Source organism: Bufo gargarizans, chromosome 2 (genome assembly GCF_014858855.1).
Source record: "Bufo gargarizans isolate SCDJY-AF-19 chromosome 2, ASM1485885v1, whole genome shotgun sequence".
Taxonomy (NCBI): Eukaryota; Metazoa; Chordata; class Amphibia; order Anura; family Bufonidae; genus Bufo; species Bufo gargarizans.
Genome location: NC_058081.1, coordinates 421382027 through 421408915, shown reverse-complemented (window position 1 = coordinate 421408915; position 26889 = coordinate 421382027). Strand labels below are relative to the sequence as shown.

At 41.2% G+C, this 26889-nt stretch overlaps 1 protein-coding gene across 1 annotated transcript in view; it reads right to left on the bottom strand.

The window, feature by feature from the left end:
* Positions 1 to 26889, bottom strand: part of TENM2 (teneurin transmembrane protein 2) — a 3034822-nt gene that overhangs the window by 745918 nt on the left and 2262015 nt on the right. Inside the window, exon 13 of the mRNA XM_044277356.1 lies at positions 14819 to 14965. Coding sequence (XP_044133291.1) covers positions 14819 to 14965 — 147 coding nt within the window. The remainder of the gene's footprint in view (positions 1 to 14818; positions 14966 to 26889) is intronic.

The window sequence follows — 26889 nt, the reverse complement described above, 5'->3', positions numbered from 1 at the left end:
AGTTGAAGGGGGCAGACCCGGCATTCAGTACGTGTAGGCATGTGAACACATAATGCTCCACCATGTTGGTGAAATGCTGCCTCCTGCTAAGACGTTCCATATCAGCTGGTGGTGCTGGTTGTTGTGGCGTGCTGATCCACATTTCAGCCGGCTAACCCTGCCGTCTGAGGTGCTGGCGGTGCCCCAGCTGCGTTGGCGACCTCTTCCTCGTCCTCTGCCTTCGCCTTGCGCTTCCACTGTGCCCCCGCTGTCAGATGGGAATGCCACCAGCAGCGTGTCTACCAGCGTGTGCTTGTACTTGCACATTTTACGATCACGCTCCAGTGACGGAATTAAGGACGGTATGTTGTTCTTGTAAAGGGGATCCAGTAGTGTGGCCTACCAGCAATCAGCACAAGTTAGAATGTGGGCAACTCAGCGGTCGTTGCGGAGACACTGCAGCATGTAATCGCTCGGTTCGGTACGAACCCAAACTTTACAGTTCAGGTTCGCTCAACCCTACTGGTAACAGGAGTCATCCCAAAAGATTGGAAATTAGCAAATGTTGTGCCCATTCACAAGAAAGGTAGTAGGGCAACTATAGGCCAGTAAGCCTGACATTAATAGTGGGGAAATTAATTGAGACCATACTTAATGAGAGGATTGTGGAACATCTAAAATCCCATGGATTGAAAGATGAAAAACAGCATGGGTTTACTTCAGGGAGATCATGTCAAAATAATCGTATACATTTTTTTTGATTGGGTGACTTAAATAATAGATGGCGGAGGTGCAGTAGACATCGCTTATCTAGACTTTAGTAAGGCTTTTGATACTGTCCCACATAGAAGGCTTATGAATAAATTGCAGTCTTTGGGCTTGGACTCCTATATTGTTGAATGGATTAGGCAGTGGCTGAGGGACAGACAACAGAGGGTTGTAGTCATTGGAGTTTATACAGACCATGGTCTTGTTACCAGTGGGGTACCTCAGGGATCTGTTCTGGGACCCATATTGTTTAATATCTTTATCAGCGAAATTGCAGAAGGCCTTGATGGTAAGGTGTGTCTTTTTGCTAATGACAAGATTTGTAACAGAGTTGATGTTCCTGGAGGGATACACCAAATGTAAAAGGATTTAGGAAAACTAGAGGAATGGTAAAAAATCTGGCAACTAAAATTTTATGTTGATAAGTGCAAGATAATGCACCTGGGATGTAAAAACCCAAGAGCAGAATATAAAATCAGTGATACAGTCCTAACCTCAGTATCTGAGGAAAGGGATTTAGGGGTCATTATTTCAAAAGACTTAAAGGTAGGCAGACAATGTCATAGAGCAGCGGGAAATGCTAGCAGACTGCTAGGGTGTATAGGGAGAGGCATTAACAGTAGAAATAGGAAGGTGCTCCTGCTGCTGTACAGAGCACTAGTGAGACCTAAAGTCGACCATATCTCCAGAAGGATATTGATACTTTGGAGAGAGTTTAAAAAAAAGCTACTAAACTAGTACATGGATTGCAGGATAAAACTTACCAGAAAAGATTAAATTACCTTAACATGTATAGCTTGGAAGAAAGACGAGACAGAGGGGATATGATAGAAACTTTTAAATGCATAAAGGGAATCAAGGTAAAAGAGGAGAGAATATTTAAAAGAAGAAAAACTGCTACAAGAGGACATCATTTTAAATTAGAGGGGCAAAGGTTTAAAAGTAATATCAGGAAGCATTACTTTACTGAGAGAGTAGTGGATGCATGGAATAGCCTTCCTGCAGAAGTGGTAGCTGCAAATACAGTGAAGGAGTTTAAGCATGCATGGGATAGGCATAAGGCCATTCTTCATATAAGATAGGGCCAGGGGCTATCCATAGTATTTAGTATATTGGGCAGAATAGATGGGCCAAATGGTTCTTATCTGCCAACACATTCTATGTTTCTATGTTACCACATAATAAAGTGACATGTCCTTAAGGGGTTAAACCCTTCACTCTCTGCATTTCCGGGTACAAAACTTTTTTATTTTTCCATTCACATAGCCTTATTAGGGCTTGTTCTTTATAGGACAAGTCATACTTTCTAATGGCACCATTTAGAGTTGCAAATGATGTAGTAGTGAGGGGTTGTAAAAAATTCCAAATGGAGTAGAATTGGAAAAAATGCAATTGTGACACAGTTTTATTGTTTTTGTTTTTTCTGCGTTCCCTAGGCGTAAAAACTAACCAGCATGCTTTTGCAGAGTTACCAGATTTTTTATTTATTTTTTTGCAATCAGAGTCTATGAGGACAGATGCAACTGGATTCCCTTTTACATATACATTAAATATGAGACAAAAATATGATGTGAGCACAGCCTTAGTAATACATAAGATTGAAAATAAATCTAAATATATAGAAATCTAAAATATTATACAAATAAATAAATACTAGACTATGCCTTGGCATCCATTCTGTATCAAGAGGCTTCTATTCCACAAATGTCAGGTTTTGTTTTTCTCTAGAGCATTCAGATAATTTAACACATTGATGACAAGCTATTCTTCCTGATCTCCCATCAGTCTAAAGTTCTTATCTAAGCTTATAAACAGAGATAATGTAGCAGATTTGTTTTATTCCTGAATACAATCTGTTGATTCATTGTGCATGGAGTAGCAATTTTACCTTGAAATGGCAGTGCATAAGATGGATAAGTTGAAGCTGGATTTGGGAAAAAAAATGTTTATATATCAATTGCACATTGGCTTCCAGAGCAGCTGGTCTGTCTGATCTTTTCTGCTTCAAACATCAACAAAGTCAAGCACTATAACTCTTTCTGTAGGGAAGAGACCCTTGTACTTTCATTGCAAAACAATCATCCATGGTTAGCAACAAAAATAATACTTTTATCTACACGCACATTTAATTAGTTCTTATATGGATACTGCTATGTATTAAAACATAAGTAGATGGTCCAACTGTCTATACTGCAATATCTAAACTTCAGTGAGTTGAATATTTTGGGAGAAAGAAGTCAAGGTAGTTCTTCAAGCTGCATTTGCTTGGTAAAATAATATAATAAAAATTTAGAAGTGAGGGCGAGCACTCAACACCTGGAATCAGTTAGTGATGCATAAAATAATTTATTAAATCACCATATAACAGTATGACATACAAATGGACCCTATAAACTAAAATCTGATGGATACAATAAAAACAATAATAAAAAAAATAAAATAAAAATACCACTTGAAAATTAGTTGAATAATAACAGTCTTTTCTGTTCAGTGCTGCTAATATATTAAATAGGTTTTGCCGCTATGCTTTAGTATCCCATGCGTATTTTGCAATAGTCAGTGGAATTCGCTGGCTCTTAAATGCAGCTCCGATAGCAGCCCCACAGTAGTACAAAAGGATTCAGTATGTCCACCACCACATATAATCAGGGCTAGATCTCCTTGGATGCCAAATGATCTTAAAAACATGCACCTTCCAGAGGTACGCCTCACCATGTGAGGTTTAGGCTGATAGTGTTCCTACCTTCCTCTGTTTACGAGGACGTCCCGTCGGACGTGTACGGTGGATAGGCTGCAGGCGGCTGTTCCGGCGTCTTCCTCGTGGTGTCTGTGATCCGTGATCAGCTGTTCCCAAGTCTCGCGGGATTTCGGACGTAGTGAGACCCTGGACTGTACAGCGGTAGTTCAACGTTCTGTACTTAGCGTCTCAAGGGTCTTGCTTCTTCCGCTAGTTGAATTGTTTGCATGGCCATGCGTCTATTGCGGAGATGCTTCTAATACAGGTGTACGGCCCAGACGCGTTTCGGGAACTCCTTCCCTTCGTCAGTGGTCCAGCTACACCTGTTTTGCTCCGCCCTTTATACTTCCAACTAGCTCCCAAAAACCTGGATCACCGGATTAGTTTTCAAATACATGGGATATGCATGCGGTTTTTAGCGGTATTGGTGCGGTTTTCTTAATGAACATGCGTTTTGATGTAAAATAAATTCCTTATGACAATCTCTGTATTCTTCATAGGTCATATATATAATTTATATTTATATTACAGAAAGGGTTAGTCTCCAAATGAATAATATCATTTAAATGCCAACCTGCACTGTGAATTCTCTTATTTGAATTGATTCAACCATAATGGATGGCATGAGTAACATCTAGGTATATATACTTATATATGAAAATATACAATAAAACTATATGAAATATGCATTACCAGTAGAACATGACTCCTATGTATAAAAATATAAAATATATGAATATCTGTTCCACTGGTATCTTAGTACTGTGTAATACATACATCTGTTTCAATGTATAAAATAATAAAATAATAAAATGATAAAATAGGCTGAGAGAGAGATATAACCTTCATAATCACAAAATTTTAATGATATAAAATGTGTAAAATATAAAATATAAAAGTATATAACATATAGAATTTTTGCAAAAAATATTTTTTTAAAAATTATAAAATTTGAAAAATGCACATTCAGGGCAGTGGCGTCAGTTTCCATGTTCTGGTTCAGACTGGCTTCATCCACTGGCTTCCTCCACTGGATGTGGTGAGTGAGATTGAGTGCCCACAATCGAGTCCACGACTTAGTGTCGGTAAACGACCAAACTAAGTCGTAGGAGTCGAAATGAGGGCACCCAATCTACAGAAAACCAAAAATCTCCAATTCGGCGTTCAAGCCCACTGGCAACAGAGATCCAAACTGGTAAATGTGTTTGGATTCCAACCTGGACATCTGTTTGATGTAATTTCCACCCCTCCAATGTCTGTCTACCTTCTCCAGTGCCGTGAAGACCAGGCCGGAAGGATCTTTATTATGTATATCTTTATAATGTTTGGACAAGCAATGCTTGTTGTAGCCTTTCCTAATGTTCGCTATATGTTCAGCTAGCCTGGTCTTCAAGGGACGTTTAGTTCTCCCTATATACTGTCTCCTACAAGGGCACTGGACCAGGTAGACAACTCCCGACGTATTGCAAGTAATACACTCTTTAATCTCCCATGTGAAGTTGTTCTGCATGGAGGAGATGGTAGTGGTTTTTCTGAGTGTGGGATTGACCTTACAGGCCATGCATTTCCCACACTTAAAGAAACCCTTTAAGTTCATCCAAGAGCCCAAAATTGTATTCTCCTTTTTTATTGCTTCAGATCTTTTGATTGAGGGGGCTATTTTTAAACCTAGGTTAGGTGCCTTGGTGAATATTACGGCCGGGGTGGTTGGTAACAGATGGCCTATCTTCTTGTCACATAAAATGTGGTGCCAGTGGGTTTTAACAATTTTCTGTAATCGCTTATAACTCTTCGTGAATGGAAAAATCATTTTATTGTTAATGGTCTCAACTTCTTGTGTTGCCTCCGTCCTAGCCATCTTATCCATAAAAAAGCTATTTCTATCTAGATTTCTCGTTTTTTCTAGAGCTAAATTAATTACTTTTTCAGGATACTGTCTCTCCATGAATTGGTCCTTCATCCTACCTGCTTCAACTTCAAAATCATCTTCTTGTGTGCAGTTCCTTTTTAATCTGCGAAATTGTCCGTATGGCACATTTAACAGCCAAGTCGGTAGATGACAACTAGTGAATTGTATAAAGCTATTTTTTGAGGTGGGTTTAGAAAATGTGTTACAAATGTACCTTTGTTCTACCGATTTTATTTTTAAATCTAAAAATTCGGTCTCCTCAGCAATATTAGCAACAAATTTCAGATTCAACTGGTTAATATTGATTTCATTCAGAAAGGAGTCCAGTTCTTCCCTACTTTTATTCCAAATGAAGATGACATCGTGTATCAGCAGTAGGGGAACAATTAAGAAAAGATAGAACAATTAATGAAAAAAGTATTGAATTTATTCTGGAGGGGATAAATTATATTTTGACCCACAACTACTTTTATTTCGATGGCAACTTCTACCTGCAGAAGTGCGGGACCGCCATGGGAACCAGATTCGCCCCTAGCTATGCAAATTTGTTTTTGTCAGAGTGGGAATATAATACCATCAAACCACGACTGGGGGTGGATCTGGTCCTATGGCGGAGATTCATTGACGATGTCATCTTCATTTGGAATAAAAGTAGGGAAGAACTGGACTCCTTTCTGAATGAAATCAATATTAACCAGTTGAATCTGAAATTTGTTGCTAATATTGCTGAGGAGACCGAATTTTTAGATTTAAAAATAAAATCGGTAGAACAAAGGTACATTTGTAACACATTTTCTAAACCCACCTCAAAAAATAGCTTTATACAATTCACTAGTTGTCATCTACCGACTTGGCTGTTAAATGTGCCATACGGACAATTTCGCAGATTAAAAAGGAACTGCACACAAGAAGATGATTTTGAAGTTGAAGCAGGTAGGATGAAGGACCAATTCATGGAGAGACAGTATCCTGAAAAAGTAATTAATTTAGCTCTAGAAAAAACGAGAAATCTAGATAGAAATAGCTTTTTTATGGATAAGATGGCTAGGACGGAGGCAACACAAGAAGTTGAGACCATTAACAATAAAATGATTTTTCCATTCACGAAGAGTTATAAGCGATTACAGAAAATTGTTAAAACCCACTGGCACCACATTTATGTGACAAGAAGATAGGCCATCTGTTACCAACCACCCCGGCCGTAATATTCACCAAGGCACCTAACCTAGGTTTAAAAATAGCCCCCTCAATCAAAAGATCTGAAGCAATAAAAAAGGAGAATACAATTTTGGGCTCTTGGATGAACTTAAAGGGTTTCTTTAAGTGTGGGAAATGCATGGCCTGTAAGGTCAATCCCACACTCAGAAAAACCACTACCATCTCCTCCATGCAGAACAACTTCACATGGGAGATTAAAGAGTGTATTACTTGCAATACGTCGGGAGTTGTCTACCTGGTCCAGTGCCCTTGTAGGAGACAGTATATAGGGAGAACTAAACGTCCCTTGAAGACCAGGCTAGCTGAACATATAGCGAACATTAGGAAAGGCTACGACAAGCATTGCTTGTCCAAACATTATAAAGATATACATAATAAAGATCCTTCCGGCCTGGTCTTCACGGCACTGGAGAAGGTAGACAGACATTGGAGGGGTGGAAATTACATCAAACAGATGTCCAGGTTGGAATCCAAACACATTTACCAGTTTGGATCTCTGTTGCCAGTGGGCTTGAACGCCGAATTGGAGATTTTTGGTTTTCTGTAGATTGGGTGCCCTCATTTCGACTCCTACGACTTAGTTTGGTCGTTTACCGACACTAAGTCGTGGACTCGATTGTGGGCACTCAATCTCACTCACCACATCCAGTGGAGGAAGCCAGTGGATGAAGCCAGTCTGAACCAGAACATGGAAACTGACGCCACTGCCCTGAATGTGCATTTTTCAAATTTTATAATTTTTAAAAAAATATTTTTTGCAAAAATTCTATATGTTATATACTTTTATATTTTATATTTTACACATTTTATATCATTAAAATTTTGTGATTATGAAGGTTATATCTCTCTCTCAGCCTATTTTATCATTTTATTATTTTATTATTTTATACATTGAAACAGATGTATGTATTACACAGTACTAAGATACCAGTGGAACAGATATTCATATATTTTATATTTTTATACATAGGAGTCATGTTCTACTGGTAATGCATATTTCATATAGTTTTATTGTATATTTTCATATATAAGTATATATACCTAGATGTTACTCATGCCATCCATTATGGTTGAATCAATTCAAATAAGAGAATTCACAGTGCAGGTTGGCATTTAAATGATATTATTCATTTGGAGACTAACCCTTTCTGTAATATAAATATAAATTATATATATGACCTATGAAGAATACAGAGATTGTCATAAGGAATTTATTTTACATCAAAACGCATGTTCATTAAGAAAACCGCACCAATACCGCTAAAAACCGCATGCATATCCCATGTATTTGAAAACTAATCCGGTGATCCAGGTTTTTGGGAGCTAGTTGGAAGTATAAAGGGCGGAGCAAAACAGGTGTAGCTGGACCACTGACGAAGGGAAGGAGTTCCCGAAACGCGTCTGGGCCGTACACCTGTATTAGAAGCATCTCCGCAATAGACGCATGGCCATGCAAACAATTCAACTAGCGGAAGAAGCAAGACCCTTGAGACGCTAAGTACAGAACGTTGAACTACCGCTGTACAGTCCAGGGTCTCACTACGTCCGAAATCCCGCGAGACTTGGGAACAGCTGATCACGGATCACAGACACCACGAGGAAGACGCCGGAACAGCCGCCTGCAGCCTATCCACCGTACACGTCCGACGGGACGTCCTCGTAAACAGAGGAAGGTAGGAACACTATCAGCCTAAACCTCACATGGTGAGGCGTACCTCTGGAAGGTGCATGTTTTTAAGATCATTTGGCATCCAAGGAGATCTAGCCCTGATTATATGTGGTGGTGGACATACTGAATCCTTTTGTACTACTGTGGGGCTGCTATCGGAGCTGCATTTAAGAGCCAGCGAATTCCACTGACTATTGCAAAATACGCATGGGATACTAAAGCATAGCGGCAAAACCTATTTAATATATTAGCAGCACTGAACAGAAAAGACTGTTATTATTCAACTAATTTTCAAGTGGTATTTTTATTATTTTTTTTTATTATTGTTTTTATTGTATCCATCAGATTTTAGTTTATAGGGTCCATTTGTATGTCATACTGTTATATGGTGATTTAATAAATTATTTTATGCATCACTAACTGATTCCAGGTGTTGAGTGCTCGCCCTCACTTCTAAATTTTTGCTACATATATCACTAGAGGAGGGGTGATCCTCTAATTTGGGCTAGCAGCACCATCCAGAACCCTGCCTGAGGTGAGCCACCAATTTTGAATTTCAGACTAAAATAATATAATACTAACATATTCTAGATATAGGCCACTCTTGTTTCATAAAGGAGCAGCACAACACATTAACCCCTTAGGGACACAGCCTTTTTACACCTTAGGACCAGGCCATTTTTTGAAAATCTGACCAGTGTCACTTTAAGTGCTGATAACTTTAAAATGCTTTGACTTATCCAGGCCATTCTGAGATTGGTTTTTCGTCACATATTGTACTTCATGACACTGGTAAAATAAAGTTAAAAAAATATTTTTTTTTGCATAAAAAAAAGTCAAATTTACCAAAAATTGGGAAAAATTTGCAAATTTCAAAGTTTCAGTTTCTCTACTTCTGTAATACATAGTAATACCCCCAAAAATTGTGATGACTTAACATTCCCCATATGTCTACTTCATGTTTGAATTATTTTGGGAATGATATTTTATTTTTTGGGGATGTTACAAGGCTTAGAAGTTTAGAAGCAAATCTTGAAATTTTTCAGAAATTTACAAAAACCCAATTTTTAGGGACGAGTTCAGGTCTGAAGTCACTTTGCGAGGCTTACATAATAGAAACCACCCAAAAATGACCCCATTCTATAAACTACACCCCTCAAGGTATTCAAAACTGATTTTACAAACTTTGTTAACCCTTTAGGTGTTGCACAAGAGTTATTGGCAAATGGGGATGAAATTTGAGAATTTCCTTTTATTGCCTAATTTTCCATTTTAACCCATTTTTTCCACTAACAAAGCAAGGGTTAACAGTCAAACAAGACTGTATCTTTATTGCCCTGACTCTGCCGTTTACAGAAACACCCCATATGTGGCCGTAAACTACTGTACGGCCACACAGCGGGGCGTAGAGTGAAAGGTGCGCCGTATGGTTTTTGGAAGCCAGATTTTGCTGGACTGGTTTTTTGACACCATGTCCCATTTGAAGCCCCCTGATGCACCCCTAGAGTAGAAACTCCATAAAAGTGACCCCATCTAAGAAACTACACCCCTCAAGGTATTCAAAACTGATTTTACAAACTTTGTTAACCCTTTAGGTGTTGCACAAGATTTAATAGAAAATAGAGATACAATTTCAAAATTTCACTTTTTTGGCAGATTTTCCATTTTAATATTTTTTTTCCAGTTACAAAGCAAGGGTTAACAGCCAAACAAAACTCATTATTTCTGGCCCTGATTCTGTAGTTTACAGAAACACCCCATATGTGGTCGTAAACTGCTGTACGGGCACACAGCAGGGCGCAGAAGGAAAGGAATGCCATACGGTTTTTGGAAGGCAGATTTTGCTGGACTGGTTTTTTTGACACCATGTCCCATTTGAAGCCCCCCTGATGGACCCCTAGAGTAGAAACTCCAAAAAAGTGACCCCATTTTAGAAACTACGGGATAGGGTGGCAGTTTTGTTGGTACAAGTTTAGGGTACATATGATTTTTGGTTGCTCTATATTACACTTTTTGTGCGGCAAGGTAACAAGAAATTGCTTTTTTGGCACCGTTTTTTTTTTTGTTATTTACGCCATTCATCTGACAGGTTAGATCATGTGGTAATTTTATAGAGCAGGTTGTCACGGACGCGGTGATACCCAATATGTATACAATTTTTTTTATTTATGTACGTTTTACACAATAATTTCATTTTTAAAACAAAAAAAATGTTTTAGTGTCTCCATAGTCTAAGAGCCATAGTTTTTTAAATTTTTGGGCGATTATCTTAAGTAGGGTCTCATTTTTTGTGGGATGAGATGACGGTTTGATTGGCACTATTTTGGGGTGCACATGACTTTTTGATTGCTTGCTATTACACTTTTTGTGACGGAAGATGACAAGAAATGGCTTTTTTTACACCGTTTTTATTTTTATTTTTTTACGGTGGTCATCTGAGGGGTTAGATCATGTGATATTTTTATAGAGCCGGTGAATACGGACGCGGTGATACCTAATATGTATACTTTTTTTTTATTTATGTAAGTTTTACACAATGATTTCATTTTTGAAACAAAAGAAATCATGTTTTAGTGTTTCCATAGTGTAAGAGCCATAACTTTTTCAGTTTTTGGGCGATTATCTTGGGTAGGGTATGATTTTTGCGGGATGAGATAACGGTTTGATTGTTACAATTTTGGCATAGATGCAACTTTTTTGATCACTTTTATTACCTTTTTTGGGAAGTAAGGTGGGCAAAATTCCAATTTCATCATAGTTTTTAATTTTTTATTTTTATGGCGTTCACCGTTCGGGTAAAGTAACATTACCGTTTTATAGATCAGGTCGTTACGGACGCGGCGATACCAAACATGTGTAGGGAATTTTATTTCTTTCATTTTTAATCAGTGATAAATGTGTTTTTTGATTTTTACTTTATTTTTCACTTTTTTCACTTTTTTTTTGACCCAGACCCACTTGGTTCTTGAAGATCCAGTGGGTCTGATGTCTACATAATACAGTACAGTACAATATATAGTACTATACTGTATTTTACACTTTGTCTGAACAGATCTATGCCTTTCAGCATAGATCTGTTCAGCACCATGGACAGCAGGACGCCTGAGCAGGCGTCCTGTTGTCATGGGAACCTTCCCCGTCTGCTCAGTAGTGGCCAGAGCTGCGCAGACGGGGAAGGGTAAGGACGGGGCTCTGGGGGGGCTGTCTGGGGGCTCTCTCCCTCTCCATTCGGGGGACTGCAAAGGCACAGCAGCCCCCCGATGGGAGAGGGAGGGAGCTCCCTCTTACTGTTAACCTTTTCCATACAGCGGTCCGTACGGACCGCTGTATGGAAAGGGTTAAACGGCTGACATCGCATCACCGATGTCAGCCGTTTATACCAGGGTGCCAGCAATGTGCTGGCACCCTGGTATACCCACTAGACGCCAACGATTACGCAATGGGAGGCGGGCGGGGGATCGCGATCCCGCCTACCGCACCGCCCGCCTCCCGCACCGCCCGTACCGCCCGCACCGCCCGCAACCCTCCCCCTGCACCTCCCACCGTGCCCAAATAACTCAGGGGTGCAGGGGGAGGAATACTGGACTACGTTTTGAAACCTAAAGTTTCTGATCCCCGCGGTCAGGGACCGCGGGGATCATAAACTGCAGATATCGCAGCAAACCGCAGGTCTGAATTGACCTGCTGTTTGCCGCGATCGCCGACATGGGGGGTCACGGGACCCCCCCGCGCATTTAGCCTAGGTGCCTGCTCAATGATTTGAGCAGGCACCGGGTTCCGATCACTGCCAGCCGCACGGCAGTGATCGAAAATGCACAGGGCGTACATGTACGCCCTGTGTCCTTAAGTACCAGGGCACAAGGGCGTACCTGGTTAAAGGGAGTCTGTCAACTCCATATGGCTATATACAGTGCTTACATGGCTCTGTAGCACACCTATACAGGGTTGTAACGGTACCTATGTCTTTGTCTTTAGACTTGCACAAGCAGGAAAAACAAAGTTTGATTCATATGCAAATGAGCACTCACAAGTACCCAGGGGCGGCGTTCAGTGTGTAGGTTCCCAGGCTGCTATGCCTTCTTTTCACTTTACTCCTTCCCAGCCTCTGCCTTTGCCCACCCTCCAAGTCTCTTGCCTCATCAATAGGTCCGGCCGAAGGCATGCACACTAGGTGAAGCGATGCAGTGCCCACAATGGGCATCACCGTGTGCATGACCCAGTCCGGCAAAGCAATGCACAGATGTGGGATCTTAGCTAGACCTAGCGATGACATAAAGGACTTGGAGGGCGGGCAAAGGCAGAGGCTGGGGAGGAGTAAAGTGAAAAGAAAGCAGAGCAGCCTGTGCACCTACACACTGAATGTCGCCCCGCTGTATGGAAAGGGTTAAACGGCTGACATCGCATCACCGATGTCAGCCGTTTATACCAGGGTGCCAGCAATGTGCTGGCACCCTGGTATACCCACTAGACGCCAACGATTACGCAATGGGAGGCGGGCGGGGGATCGCGATCCCGCCTACCGCACCGCCCGCCTCCCGCACCGCCCGCAACCCTCCCCCTGCACCTCCCACCGTGCCCAAATAACTCAGGGGTGCAGGGGGAGGAATACTGGACTACGTTTTGAAACCTAAAGTTTCTGATCCCCGCGGTCAGGGACCGCGGGGATCATAAACTGCAGATATCGCAGCAAACCGCAGGTCTGAATTGACCTGCGGTTTGCCGCGATCGCCGACATGGGGGGGTCACGGGACCCCCCCGCGCATTTAGCCTAGGTGCCTGCTCAATGATTTGAGCAGGCACCGGGTTCCGATCACTGCCAGCCGCACGGCAGTGATCGAAAATGCACAGGGCGTACATGTACGCCCTGTGTCCTTAAGTACCAGGGCACAAGGGCGTACCTGTACGCCCTGTGTCCTTAAGGGGTTAAAGGGAGTCTGTCAACTCCATATGGCTATATACAGTGCTTACATGGCTCTGTAGCACACCTATACAGGGTTGTAACGGTACCTATGTCTTTGTCTTTAGACTTGCACAAGCAGGAAAAACTAAGTTTGATTCATATGCAAATGAGCACTCACAAGTACCCAGGGGCGGCGTTCAATGTGTAGGTTCCCAGGCTGCTATGCCTTCTTTTCACTTTACTCCTTCCCAGCCTCTGCCTTTGCCCACCCTCCAAGTCTCTTGCCTCATCAATAGGTCCGGCCGAAGGCATGCACACTAGGTGAAGCGATGCAGTGTCCACAATGGGCATCACCGTGTGCATGACCCAGTCCGGCAAAGCAATGCACAGATGTGGGATCTTAGCTAGACCTAGCGATGACGTAAAGGACTTGGAGGGCGGGCAAAGGCAGAGGCTGGGGAGGAGTAAAGTGAAAAGAAAGCAGAGCAGCCTGTGCACCTACACACTGAATGTCGCCCCTGGGCACTTATGAGTGCTCATTTGCATATGAATTAAACTTTGTTTGTCCTGATTGTGCAAGTCTAAAGAAAAGAACAAAGGTAGCGTTATAGGTATAGCGTCCTGTATAGGTGTGCTACAGAGCCATGTAAGTACTGTATATGGCCATATGGAGGTGACAGACTCCTTTTATGCTCAATGTTCCAAAATACAATAAGATTTAAATTGAGTCTGTCTTCAGCAACCTCCCTATCAAACTGTTTGCATAGACACAATCTGTTTTGACTGATTTAAAAGCTATTTTTCCTTTGTTGATCTGAGGTTCTGCTCCGAAGTTATTATACTTTTTTCTTAATATGAAGATGATGCCTTTAGTGCAATAAGGACTTCACCATTGCTCTTGCACTGCTTTGCCCTGTCCATCAAAGCAGCCAATGAGGTTCTAGCAACAAAAAAGGATTGGAGCTTGGGTGCAACAAAAGCAATGGTGACACCCTAATTGTACTAATGGCCTAATTTGCATATTCAAATAAAGTATAATAACTCTGAAACAGAGCCTCAGATCAAGAAAAAAATAAAGTGTTTTAGTCAGGTGAACTAAAGCTATGTGTCTATGCAAACAGTTATACAGATAGGGAGGTCGCTGCTGACAGATTCCCTTTAATAATAATATTTTCTTAAATGGGTTATCAAGGATTTGCAGTTTAGCCCAATTCACTTAAATGAGAATGGGATGCATTACCAGATATATCATATTTTTCTATTTCTTGAGGAAAAGAAGTAAACAGTTTTTTCTTAATCCTATGCAAACACTTTAAATACACTAAGGACTACACTTTTGTCATATTATAAAGATGTACACCACAACTATTGAAGTAAGGATAACTTAGACAAATAGTGTAGCTTTTAACTCCAGTCTGTGTTATTGTTAGAATTTTCTCTGTCTGGAAATCAATGCTTTTGTAAAGATTCGACTAGTACAGTACTGGTCAGTTTTGATGACTACAATATATTTACCAAACTTTTTTGTAAATTAGTATTTTTGGAAATGTAACAGATTTCTGTCAGTAAATCACTCATCTAAAGTGAACACATAACCTTCTGTTCTTTTGGGATTTTAAATGGAAGACTTTTGCTCACCTCCCTCGTTATCCTTGTTATCAGCACAAGAAGTTTCCATGGCAACATTGCATCCAGACCCTCTCCAGCCTGTCTGGCAGATACACTGCCAGCTGTTCTGACCAAGTGTGCATCTCCCATTGCCATTGCACAGATCAGGGCAGCCATCTGGTTGAAAAAAAGGAAGAAGATAAGTATAAAAGATAGTGATCTGGACTAGAAGACTTTGGTCTGCATAGATGATAATATGAATTCATGCCTGAAAATTGATCTTCCATCAGCCACAGCTATGCTTGGTTGATTTCATCTTAAATAAACACTATGCAGCCATATCAACTATGTACAGTATACTTTAGAAATCCAATATAATCCACTCTAGCCTGTATTTAAAAAAAAAAACTCCTGTGCAAGCATCAGCCCTATGAAAGTGAGTAAAATGAATGCCCACTTTGATATAAACCTTCTAGAATTCTGGTTTAATAGCAACATGTATTTGAACAAAACACAGACAATTGTTATTCAACAAAAGAAAAATCAATTATTTGCTAGACATTAGTAAACTAGCTGTTGCCATGAGATCTATGACAAATGCACAGCTAGACTGATATGGTTTCTAACATATATACTGTATTAAGATTCGGTGGTAATAGTCATAACAATGATAGTATAGTTCTATATGAATTTGGCTTTACCAGCATGCAGGTTTGTACACGGAGGTGAAATTGTTCCATACAAAAAAAAGGTTTAGAAGGGAGAGCTGTTGGTCATGTGACCGACAATTACCTCAAGTTTATGGTTAACTTTAGGTAGGCATTGAAACAAGAATTTTCTATTGGGAGAAGGCAGTTTGCCACCAGCCACCCCCATGGCCATAGCCTTTCTCTAGGTAAGCCTGTATGTTGCATCCCTCTATATTTATTGCAATACAAGCCTTCCTGTTGTTCTGGAGGCCCAGTCCCACTTCTGCCCCACTCATCTGAGCAGACATGGGTGCTGCATCACTCACTAGGTCCCACTTTCTTCTGTCCAGCAGCCAAGACTAGTTTATTTTTCCTCTGCTACTGATAGCAAGCCTGGGCACCAAAATTCCATATGCTTTCTTTTCAGGTGGTGGCCTGTTCCTGCTTCCCAGATTACCCCTCCTGTCTCTCCACATGCCTATGGCTGAAACATGTGTGTGTTTAAGGCACCTTCACCAGATATTCTACTGTTTGCTAGTCCTATTCTGTCTGTCTTCCTGTGTAATGATTTGTTTACCGACTCTGACCCTTCACTGGCTGTCCCCACTACTTCTTGTTCATCATATCAACCCCCAGCTGCCTGCCTGACCTCAGACATGTTTCACAGATACACACAAACTCTGTATAACAGTTAGTTTGTCCAGCTCGCCTGTTCGGTATGTGTTGTCCCGTGTGCACAGAGTCAAACCAGCAAGTTCCTGGATAGGTCGAAGAAGCAAAGAAAACGGTACCAGCACTGCAATATTTTCTCAATAAAATTGTCCTCTTTATTTCCGTAACAATATCAAAATGCAGACAAGTTCAGAAACAAGCAACTGTTTACGCGTTTCAGAGACCTTCTCCTTAGTCGTAACAATGTTGTCTGTGGGTTTGAAAAATTTAAAGACCCATGTACCCACCTCCAATAAGTGGGTGGTGGTAACATGACATCACAACCTGATCAACTCACAGACACACACCTGTTGTCTTATACTTAGTGAATATGTTGAATTAAAATATCCCCACATGATGAGTTTCCACATAGCTTTGGGCTGAGTCTGACTACACCATTATGGCTAGCAATAAGCCTATAGACATTGGCAGCCCAGCTCAAAGTGAAAGAAAATGCATCATGTGACTTTGGACAATACAAATACAATATACCACTTAAAAGAAAAACAAGACAGTAGAATTTTCTACATTCAAAAGGTATCATGGCCACCTACATCTTATTGTTAATATTATTATTATATCCCCAACCTCAGGACCATCTTGAGAAACAGAAACAAGAAACTATTGGTAAAAATACATTAATTCCTTCCTTTGGTTTAAATGGTATGTTTAATAATATTTATTATTTGCAGATACGGGGCGTGTCAATGAGGGGGAAATTTTAACCCTCACTTGCTAACCTCACAATGGCTTATTTGGAAGAAAAATATATTTACAGCCTGCTTTGCCCCTTTAGTCAGTATTTGGTCTGGTACGGCAGATACATCGATGACCTGCTCATTGTATGGAACGGCGATGTGTCTGCCGTACCAGATTTAAAGTATTATCCCAATGATAACATGTACAATTTGCACTTTACCTGCACAGTGGAGGTGGAGACTATTACATTTTTGGATTTAAAATTGACTGGTGAAAATCAATCAGGAGACCGCCAGGACAATACCCTTAGATCTAGCCCTAAGTCAGACTGGTTAGTTGGCACAGTGGGTTTATATCCATTATATTTCCCTTCTATGTGGCTACTGGATATTATGGTTATACATCATGAGTAGAGTTGAGCGAACACCTGGATGTTCGGGTTCGAGAAGTTCGGCCGAACATCCCGGAAATGTTCGGGTTCGGGATCCGAACCCGATCCGAACTTCGTCCCGAACCCGAACCCCATTGAAGTCAATGGGGACCCGAACTTTTCGGCACTAAAAAGGCTGTAAAACAGCCCAGGAAAGAGCTAGAGGGCTGCAAAAGGCAGCAACATGTAGGTAAATCCCCTGCAAACAAATGTGGATAGGGAAATGAATAAAAATAAAAATTAAATAAATAAAAATTAACCAAAATCAATTGGAGAGAGGTTCCATAGCAGAGAATCTGGCTTCCCGTCACCCACCACTGGAACAGTCCATTCTCAGATATTTAGGCCCCGGCACCCAGGCAGAGGAGAGAGGTCCCGTAACAGAGAATCTGTCTTCATGTCAGCAGAGAATTAGTCTGCATGTCATAGCAGAGAATGAGGCTTCACGTCAGCCACCACTGCAACAGTCCATTGGCATATATTTAGGCCCAGCACCCAGGCAGAGGAGAGAGGTCCCGTAACAGACAATCTGGCTTCATGTCAGCAGAGAATCAGTCTGCATGTCATAGCAGAGAATCAGGCTTCACGTCACCCACCACTGCAACAGTCCATTGTCATAAATTTAGGCCCAGCACTAGTGTTGAGCGGCATGTCCCATATTCGAATTCGCGAAATTTTGTGAATATTCGAAAGAATATTCGTAAAATATTCGCGATTATTCAAATTCGTTATTATTTCGCATATGCGATAATTCGAATTTTCGCATCGCATAATACATATGCTATGCAAAATTCACATGTGCGCTAATGAAATCGCCTTACGAAGATTCGCAACTCAATTCAATCACTAATGTATGAATGCAATGCCCTTTGCCTCTGTTCTGGGACAAGTGTAGATATTCGCATGTGCGCTAATAAAATCGCCTTACGAAGATTCGCACCTCAATCACTTTCTAGGGAATGTGAGACTTTTGGGAATCAATCGAGATACAGTGGGGGGTGATGACAGTAGTTGACAGAGTACAGATCAATGTAATCTGTAAGGTGGAAAGTAAAATAAAAAATACGAATTTTCGTTAATCAAATTTTACGAAGTTCTACGTATTCGCGAATATGGTGCTATACTATATGAATGCACAGGCCTTTGCCTATCTGTTCTGGGGACAAGTGTAGATATTTGCATTTGCGTTAATAAAATCGCCTTACGAAGATTCGCAGCTCAATTCAATCACTAATGTATGAATGCAAAGCCCTTTGCCTCTGTTCTGGGACAAGTGTAGATATTCGCATGTGCGCTAATAAAATCGCCTTACGAAGATTCGCAACTCAATCACTTTCTAGGGAATGTGAGACTTTTGGGAATCAATCGAGATACAGTGGGGGGTGATGACAGTAGTTGACAGAGTACAGATCAATGTAATCTGTAAGGTGGAAAGTAAAATAAAAAATACGAATATTCGTAAATCGAATTTTACGAAGTTCTACGTATTCGCGAATATGGTGCTATACTATATGAATGCACAGGCCTTTGCCTCTCTGTTCTGGGGACAAGTGTAGATATTTGCATTTGCGTTAATAAAATCGCCTTACGAAGATTCGCAGCTCAATTCAATCACTAATGTATGAATGCAAAGCCCTTTGCCTCTGTTCTGGGACAAGTGTAGATATTCGCATGTGCGCTAATAAAATCGCCTTACGAAGATTCGCAACTCAATTCACTAATGTATGAATGCAAAGCCCTTTGCCTCTGTTCTGGGACGTGCCGATATTCGCATGTGCGCTAATAAAATCGCCTTACGAAGATTCGCAACTCAATTCACTAATGTATGAATGCAAAGCCCTTTGCCTCTGTTCTGGGACGTGCCGATATTCGCATGTGCGCTAATAAAATCGCCTTACGAAGATTCGCGCCTCAATCACTTTCTAGGCAATGTGAGTAAGATCTGAGCTGTTGGACCTTTGGGAAACAATCAATTATATGTGTACTGTAATTTTGTGGGGGGGGGAAAAAACAAAAAACGAATATTCGTTTTTACGAATATATAGCACTATATTCGAAATATTCGCGAAATCGCGAAGTTGCGATATTCGCGAAAAAAATTTGCTTTTCGAATATTCGCGCTCAACACTACCCAGCACCCAGGCAGAGGAGAGAGGTCCCGTAACAGACAATCTGGCTTCATGTCAGCAGAGAATCAGTCTGCATGTCATAGCAGAGAATGAGGCTTCACGTCAGCCACCACTGCAACAGTCCATTGGCATATATTTAGGCCCAGCACCCAGGCAGAGGAGAGAGGTCCCGTAACAGACAATCTGGCTTCATGTCAGCAGAGAATCAGTCTTCATATCATAGCAGAGAATCAGGCTTCACGTCACCCACCACTGTAAGAGTCCATTTTCATAAATTTAGGCCCAGCACACAGGCAGAGGAGAGAGGTCCCGTAACAGAGGATCTGGCTTCATGTCAGCAGAGAATCAGTCTGCATGTCATAGCAGAGAATCAGGCTTCACATCACCCAACATTGGAACAGTCCATTGGCATATATTTAGGCCCCGGCACCCAGACAGAGGAGAGGTTCATTCAACTTTGGGTAGCCTCGCAATATAATGGTAAAATGAAAATAAAAATAGGATTGAATGAGGAAGTGCCCTGGAGTCCAATAATATATGGTTAAGGGGAGGTAGTTAATGTCTAATCTGGACAAGGGACGGACAGATCCTGTGGGATCCATGCCTGGTTCATTTTTATGAACGTCAGCTTGTCCACATTGGCTGTAGACAGGCGGCTGCGTTTGAGGCCTAGTATTTAGGCGCTGGGTGACCGGTATGGATTTAGTGACAGAATTAGACTTGGAAATGCACAGTAGCGTGTGTGTGAAGTTATTCTGAATGACCCTATGTGCACCTTGAATATTATATACCCTTTTAGGGATAGATTTCAAATAGCTCTGATATAGCAGAAACCACTAAATTATGAAATTGCTAAATTGGGAATTGTATTTCAACCCAGAACAAGAAATGTGCTTGAACGGACACTAAATAACTCGCCCAGCTACAGCACTAACGACAGATTTAGCTGGATATGAATTTGAGGCCTAGTATTTAGGCGCTGGGTGACAGGTATGGGTTTAGTAACAGAATTAGACTTGGAAATACACAGTAGCGGGTGTGTGTGAAGTTATTCTGAATGACCCAATGTGCACCTTGAATATTATATACCCTTTTAGGGATAGATTTCAAATAGCTCTGATATAGCAGAAACCACTAAATTATGAAATTGCTAAATTGGGAATTGTATTTCAACCCAGAACAAGAAATGTGCTTGAACGGACACTAAATAACTCGCCCAGCTACAGCACTAAGGACAGATTTAGCTGGATATAAATTTGAGGCCTAGTATTTAGGCGCTGGGTGACAGGTATGGGTTTAGTGACAGAATTAGACTTGGAAATACACAGTAGCGGGTGTGTGTGAAGTTATTCTGAATGACCCAATGTGCACCTTGAATATTATATACCCTTTTAGGGATAGATTTCAAATAGCTCTGATATAGCAGAAACCACTAAATTATGAAATTGCTAAATTGGGAATTGTATTTCAACCCAGAACAAGAAATGTGCTTGAACGGACACTAAATAACTCGCCCAGCTACAGCACTAAGGACAGATTTAGCTGGATATAAATTTGAGGCCTAGTATTTAGGCGCTGGGTGACAGGTATGGGTTTAGTGACAGAATTAGACTTGGAAATACACAGTAGCGGGTGTGTGTGAAGTTATTCTGAATGACCCAATGTGCACCTTGAATATTATATACCCTTTTAGGGATAGATTTCAAATAGCTCTGATATAGCAGAAACCACTAAATTATGAAATTGCTAAATTGGGAATTGTATTTCAACCCAGAACAAAAAATGTGCTTTGACGGACACTAAATAACTTTCCCAGCCACAACAGGACAGCGTTAACGAGAGATTTAGCAGGATATAAATTTGAGGCCTAGTATTTAGGCGCTGGGTGACCGGTATGGATTTAGTGACAGAATTAGACTTGGAAATGCACAGAAGCGTGTGTGTGTGAAGTTATTCTGAATGACCCAATGTGCACCTTGAATATTATATACCCTTTTAGGGATAGATTTCAAATAGCTCTGATATAGCAGAAACCACTAAATTATGAAATTGCTAAATTGGGAATTGTACTTCAACCCAGAACAAAAAATGTGCTTTGACGGACACTAAATATCTTGCCCAGCAACAACAGTACAGCGGTGGGTAACGAGAGATTTAGAGGGAATTAAATTTGAGGCCTAGTATTTAGGCGCTGGGTCACCGGTATGGATTTAGTGACAGAATTAGACTTGGAAATACACAGTAGCGGGTGTGTGTGAAGTTATTCTGAATGACCCTATGTGCACCTTCAATATTATATACCCTTTTAGGGATAGATTTCAAATAGCTCTGATATAGCAGAAACCACTAAATTATGAAATTGCTAAATTGGGAATTGTACTTCAACCCAGAACAAAAAATGTGCTTTGACGGACACTAAATATCTTGCCCAGCAACAACAGTACAGCGGTGGGTAACGAGAGATTTAGAGGGAATTAAATTTGAGGCCTAGTATTTAGGCGCTGGGTCACCGGTATGGATTTAGTGACAGAATTAGACTTGGAAATGCACAGAAGCGTGTGTGTGAAGTTATTCTGAATGACCCTATGTGCACCTTCAATATTATATACCCTTTTTGGGATAGATTTCAAATAGCTCTGATATAGCAGGAACCACTAAATTATGAAATTGCTAAATTGGGAATTGTACTTCAACCCAGAACAAAAAATGTGCTTTGACGGGCACTAAATAACTTTCCCAGCTACAACAGGACAACGGTAACGAGAGATTTAGAGGGATTTAAATTTGAGGCCTAGTATTTAGGCGCTGGGTGACAGGTATGGGTTTAGTGACAGAATTAGACTTGGAAATACACAGTAGCGGGTGTGTGTGAAGTTATTCTGAATGACCCTATGTGCACCTTCAATATTATATACCCTTTTTGGGATAGATTTCAAATAGCTCTGATATAGCAGAAACCACTAAATTATGAAATTGCTAAATTGGGAATTGTACTTCAACCCAGAACAAAAAATGTGCTTTGACGGACACTAAATATCTTGCCCAGCAACAACAGTACAGCGGTGGGTAACGAGAGATTTAGAGGGAATTAAATTTGAGGCCTAGTATTTAGGCGCTGGGTCACCGGTATGGATTTAGTGACAGAATTAGACTTGGAAATACACAGTAGCGGGTGTGTGTGAAGTTACTCTGAATGACCCTATGTGCACCTTCAATATTATATACCCTTTTTGGGATAGATTTCAAAGAGCTCTGATATAGCAGGAACCACTAAATTATGAAATTGCTAAATTGGGAATTGTATTTCAACCCAGAACAAGAAATGTGCTTGAACGGACACTAAATAACTCGCCCAGCTACAGCACTAGGGACAGATTTAGCTGGATATAAATTTGAGGCCTAGTATTTAGGCGCTGGGTGACCGGTATGGATTTAGTGACAGAATTAGACTGGGATATGGCCAAAAAATGAACAGACTATTGCTGGTTAAATGCACTTGGTGTGACAGCTTCACCCTGATGTAGGCTTTAGCCAAAAAACAACCACACCATTGAGGGTTAAATGCACTTGGTGACAGGCGCAGCTTGCCCCTGATTTTGTATATGGCCAAAAAATGAACAGACTATTGCTGGTTAAATGCACTTGGTGTGACAGCTTCACCCTGATGTAGGCTTTAGCCAAAAAACAACCACACCATTGAGGGTTAAATGCACTTGGTGACAGGCGCAGCTTGCCCCTGATTTTGTATATGGCCAAAAAATGAACAGACTATTGCTGGTTAAATGCACTTGGTGTGACAGCTTCACCCTGATGTAGGCTTTAGCCAAAAAACAACCACACCATTGAGGGTTAAATGCACTTGGTGACAGGCGCAGCTTGCCCCTGATTTTGTATATGGCCAAAAAATGAACAGACTATTGCTGGTTAAATGCACTTGGTGTGACAGCTTCACCCTGATGTAGGCTTTAGCCAAAAAACAACCACACCATTGAGGGTTAAATGCACTTGGTCGCAGCTTGTGCTGGCGCACCACAAGACACAAAATGGCCGCCGATCACCCCAGAAAAATGAGACTGACAAACGGTCTGTGCAGCCTAAAAACAGTGAGCAATTGAGGATCAGCAGCTCAATGATCCACAGCTGCAGATCGATCAGTTAATCAAGTCCTTTGGAGGAGTTAATCTGCCTAATCTCGCCCTACTGTCGCAGCCGCAACCTCTCCCTACGCTAATCAGAGCAGAGTGACGGGCGGCGCTATGTGACTCCAGCTTAAATAGAGGCTGGGTCACATGGTGCTCTGGCCAATCACAGCCATGCCAATAGTAGGCATGGCTGTGATGGCCTCTTGGGGCAAGTAGTATGACGCTTGTTGATTGGCTGCTTTGCAGCCTTTCAAAAAGCGCCAAGAAAGCGTCACAAAAGCGCGAAGAAAGCGACGAACACCGAACCCGAACCCGGACTTTTACGAAAATGTCCGGGTTCGGGTCCGTGTCACGGACACCCCAAAATTCGGTACGAACCCGAACTATACAGTTCGAGTTCGCTCATCCCTAATCATGAGACATGACAAACTCACTTTTTATGCATTCAAAATGGAAAAAATACAGTTATTCTGTCTGTTGATCCAAAATCATGCAGTTTAACTACTGAAAATATATGACTGTGATAAGGAACCGACCCATTGGAACAACATCCCCTAGCAATCTGTCCCATGATTGAAAGTCTATGTCATAGTATATTTAATTACATTTATTGTACTTCCAAATGTAGCAGGCCTGTAAAGTGTATAATTTCCATGTGTCATATCCTGCTCCTACCCTATGATAATCATAAGTGACAGAATAGGTGATTTTACTGTTTAAACACCAAGGAACATATTATTTGCAAAACTCACATATCACATATATTTTCAGCACTATAGTAAACAGGCTGAATAATTATAAATAATTATAATTATGGTATGCTTCTGTCTGCAGTTTGCTGATAGAGACAAAAGAGTATATGGTGTGGTGCAATCAAATGTGAATATTGCATAAAATTTGTGGTCCCTGACCTCCAATAAAATCCTCTTCTTAACAAAATAAAATACAAGGAGACTTCTGGTTCCTGCGCTACCATGTGAGAACGCAGCTAGCGGACCTCCTCGGTAATAGCGGCGCTACGAACGTCATTGCAAAGCGAAAGGTCAGCTAGAAACCTCTTTAGTGATGTGGGACTAACCCCAGAATATCACCTTCGGTCATATGGATCGGTACCTGCTGAGAAGTGGACCGAAATCCACGGGATCTCAGGGATCCTCCTCACCCAGTTCAGACAAGATGGGGGCCAGTCAACCCTTGATATTTTAAGATGAACGCTCGCAGGAACTCACAACACCTCCAGGGGACACAGACCCATTGGATTATAAGAAAAGAAAGAGGTCAAATTAGCATTATATGCTGATGACCTATTGATATTTATGTCAACTCCACAGCAGCACTTGGGTCCATTGGTAGATTAGATTCAACATTTTGGCCTTCTCTCAGGATATAACATCAACTCCTCCAAGAGTGAAATTTTGGAGCTCCATGCCAAAACCCTCCTAGCCAATGGCTATTGAGTGGTTTCACTCATACTACAGTTAAACAATATATAACATACCTGGGGTTAAGGATTGGTAGGCTACCTATCTCATTGTATACCCTCAATTATCCACCATTGATTGGAAAGATAACGGCGGAACTAGAAAAATGGCATAAACTTCCCTTGTCTTTATTAGGCAGATGCCATTTGATCAAAATGATGAGTTTCTCTAAACTATTGTACCCCCTTCAAACTCTCCCAATCTTGCTAAAACCTGCCGATGTTTACATCTTGAACAAGGCTTTCACTAGATTCATATGGGCAGGTAACCGTCCCCAGATCCCTTTGCAAAAATGAATGCTCTGGAATGTGGAAGGTGGAGTAAAGTTCCCAAATATCAGGGGATATAACTTAAGCTGGCTAAGGAGGCACATCTTGGATTGGGTACACAACACAGATCATTTCTACAACAGAGAGTTGGAACAGAATCTGGTGGATCCCTGGGATTTGGGATCTTGCTTACAACCTAGCATGGCTTCCCCTGGAAATTAGGAATTCAATATTGATAAGCGGCTTGGAAAGCGATCAGGAAGTCGTTTGGACTGTCTCATTCATTATCTAAAAGGATGCCGTTGTGGAACCATCCAGAGTTTCCTCAGGGGAGACACGCAAGTTTCTCCAGAAACTGGATATCTAGAGCAGGGGTGCACAACCTTTTCTGGTTGGGGGCCACGCTGTGAGCCTGAACCAATTCCAAGGGCCGAAAATAAAACTTAAAGGGGTGATACCAACTGAAATACTATTTTTATGGCATATTGAACATACAGTATATATATAAATGTCTAGTTACACTTCTAGTACTCCCATTTAATGGGAAAATACTTAAAAGATACATGTGAGCAGCCACAAGACATACATGTCTGTTACCAGATGATTGGGGGCCGCACAGAATGGTATCGAGGGCCGCATGTGGCCCCGGGCCGCAGGTTGTGCACCCCTGATCTAGAGGAATAGTTAGAGCGGAACATCTGATGCACACGGGGGCAAAAACAATGGCGGTCTACCAGAGAACTGAAAGAAAAATATCAGCTACCGGATTTCCACTTTTTGCATATTATGCAGGATTTGGGATTCTGCAGACATAGGGTGTGGGACTTGTCAAAGGAGGCAACTTCAAGCTTTTTTGATGATATATTAGGGCACTCTTCGCACTTAAAACTATCTACACTTTTTTAGAAATGGGAATGTATCACAATGAATGCTGAGATTGGGGAGAAAATCTTGGAGGGCTGGTCCAAGATTTGTAAATGTATCATCAATGAAAGATGGTGGGAAACGTATTTCAAAATGATGCACAATGCTATTTATGGTTTCAACTTCCCAGCTTCTCCCAGATTCTCAAATCGCATCACCCATTGTCCTAAATGTAAAACACCGGCCACGGACTTCTGGCATGGCAAATGGACATGCCCTCGGGTTTCTAAATTTTGGGAGACAGTACTACTATATATAAAATCATATTGGTCAGTGGGTCTTGCCTTGGAACCCCAATCATTGCTGTTCCATTATATTCACTTGCCCACGGACCAATCTGTTGGCCAAACCAAGGTTCCTCGCTTTCTTCACTCCATACTACTGGTGGCCAAAAGAGTTTTATTGCATATTTTCTGGTAGCATGCCAAGGATGTATGTGGTGATCTCAGAGCTGAAACTACTACTGCGATATGAGAGGATTGAGGCAGAATGGCATAAAGAAAGCTCCGCCTCCAAATTCTTTTGGAAATGGAAAACTTTCCTCCACACACATTTTCGCCCTGCTGACATATCTGATTTGGTCAAGCCATTTCAATATGCCTCCTAGTATTTCACCTCCTCTCTTAG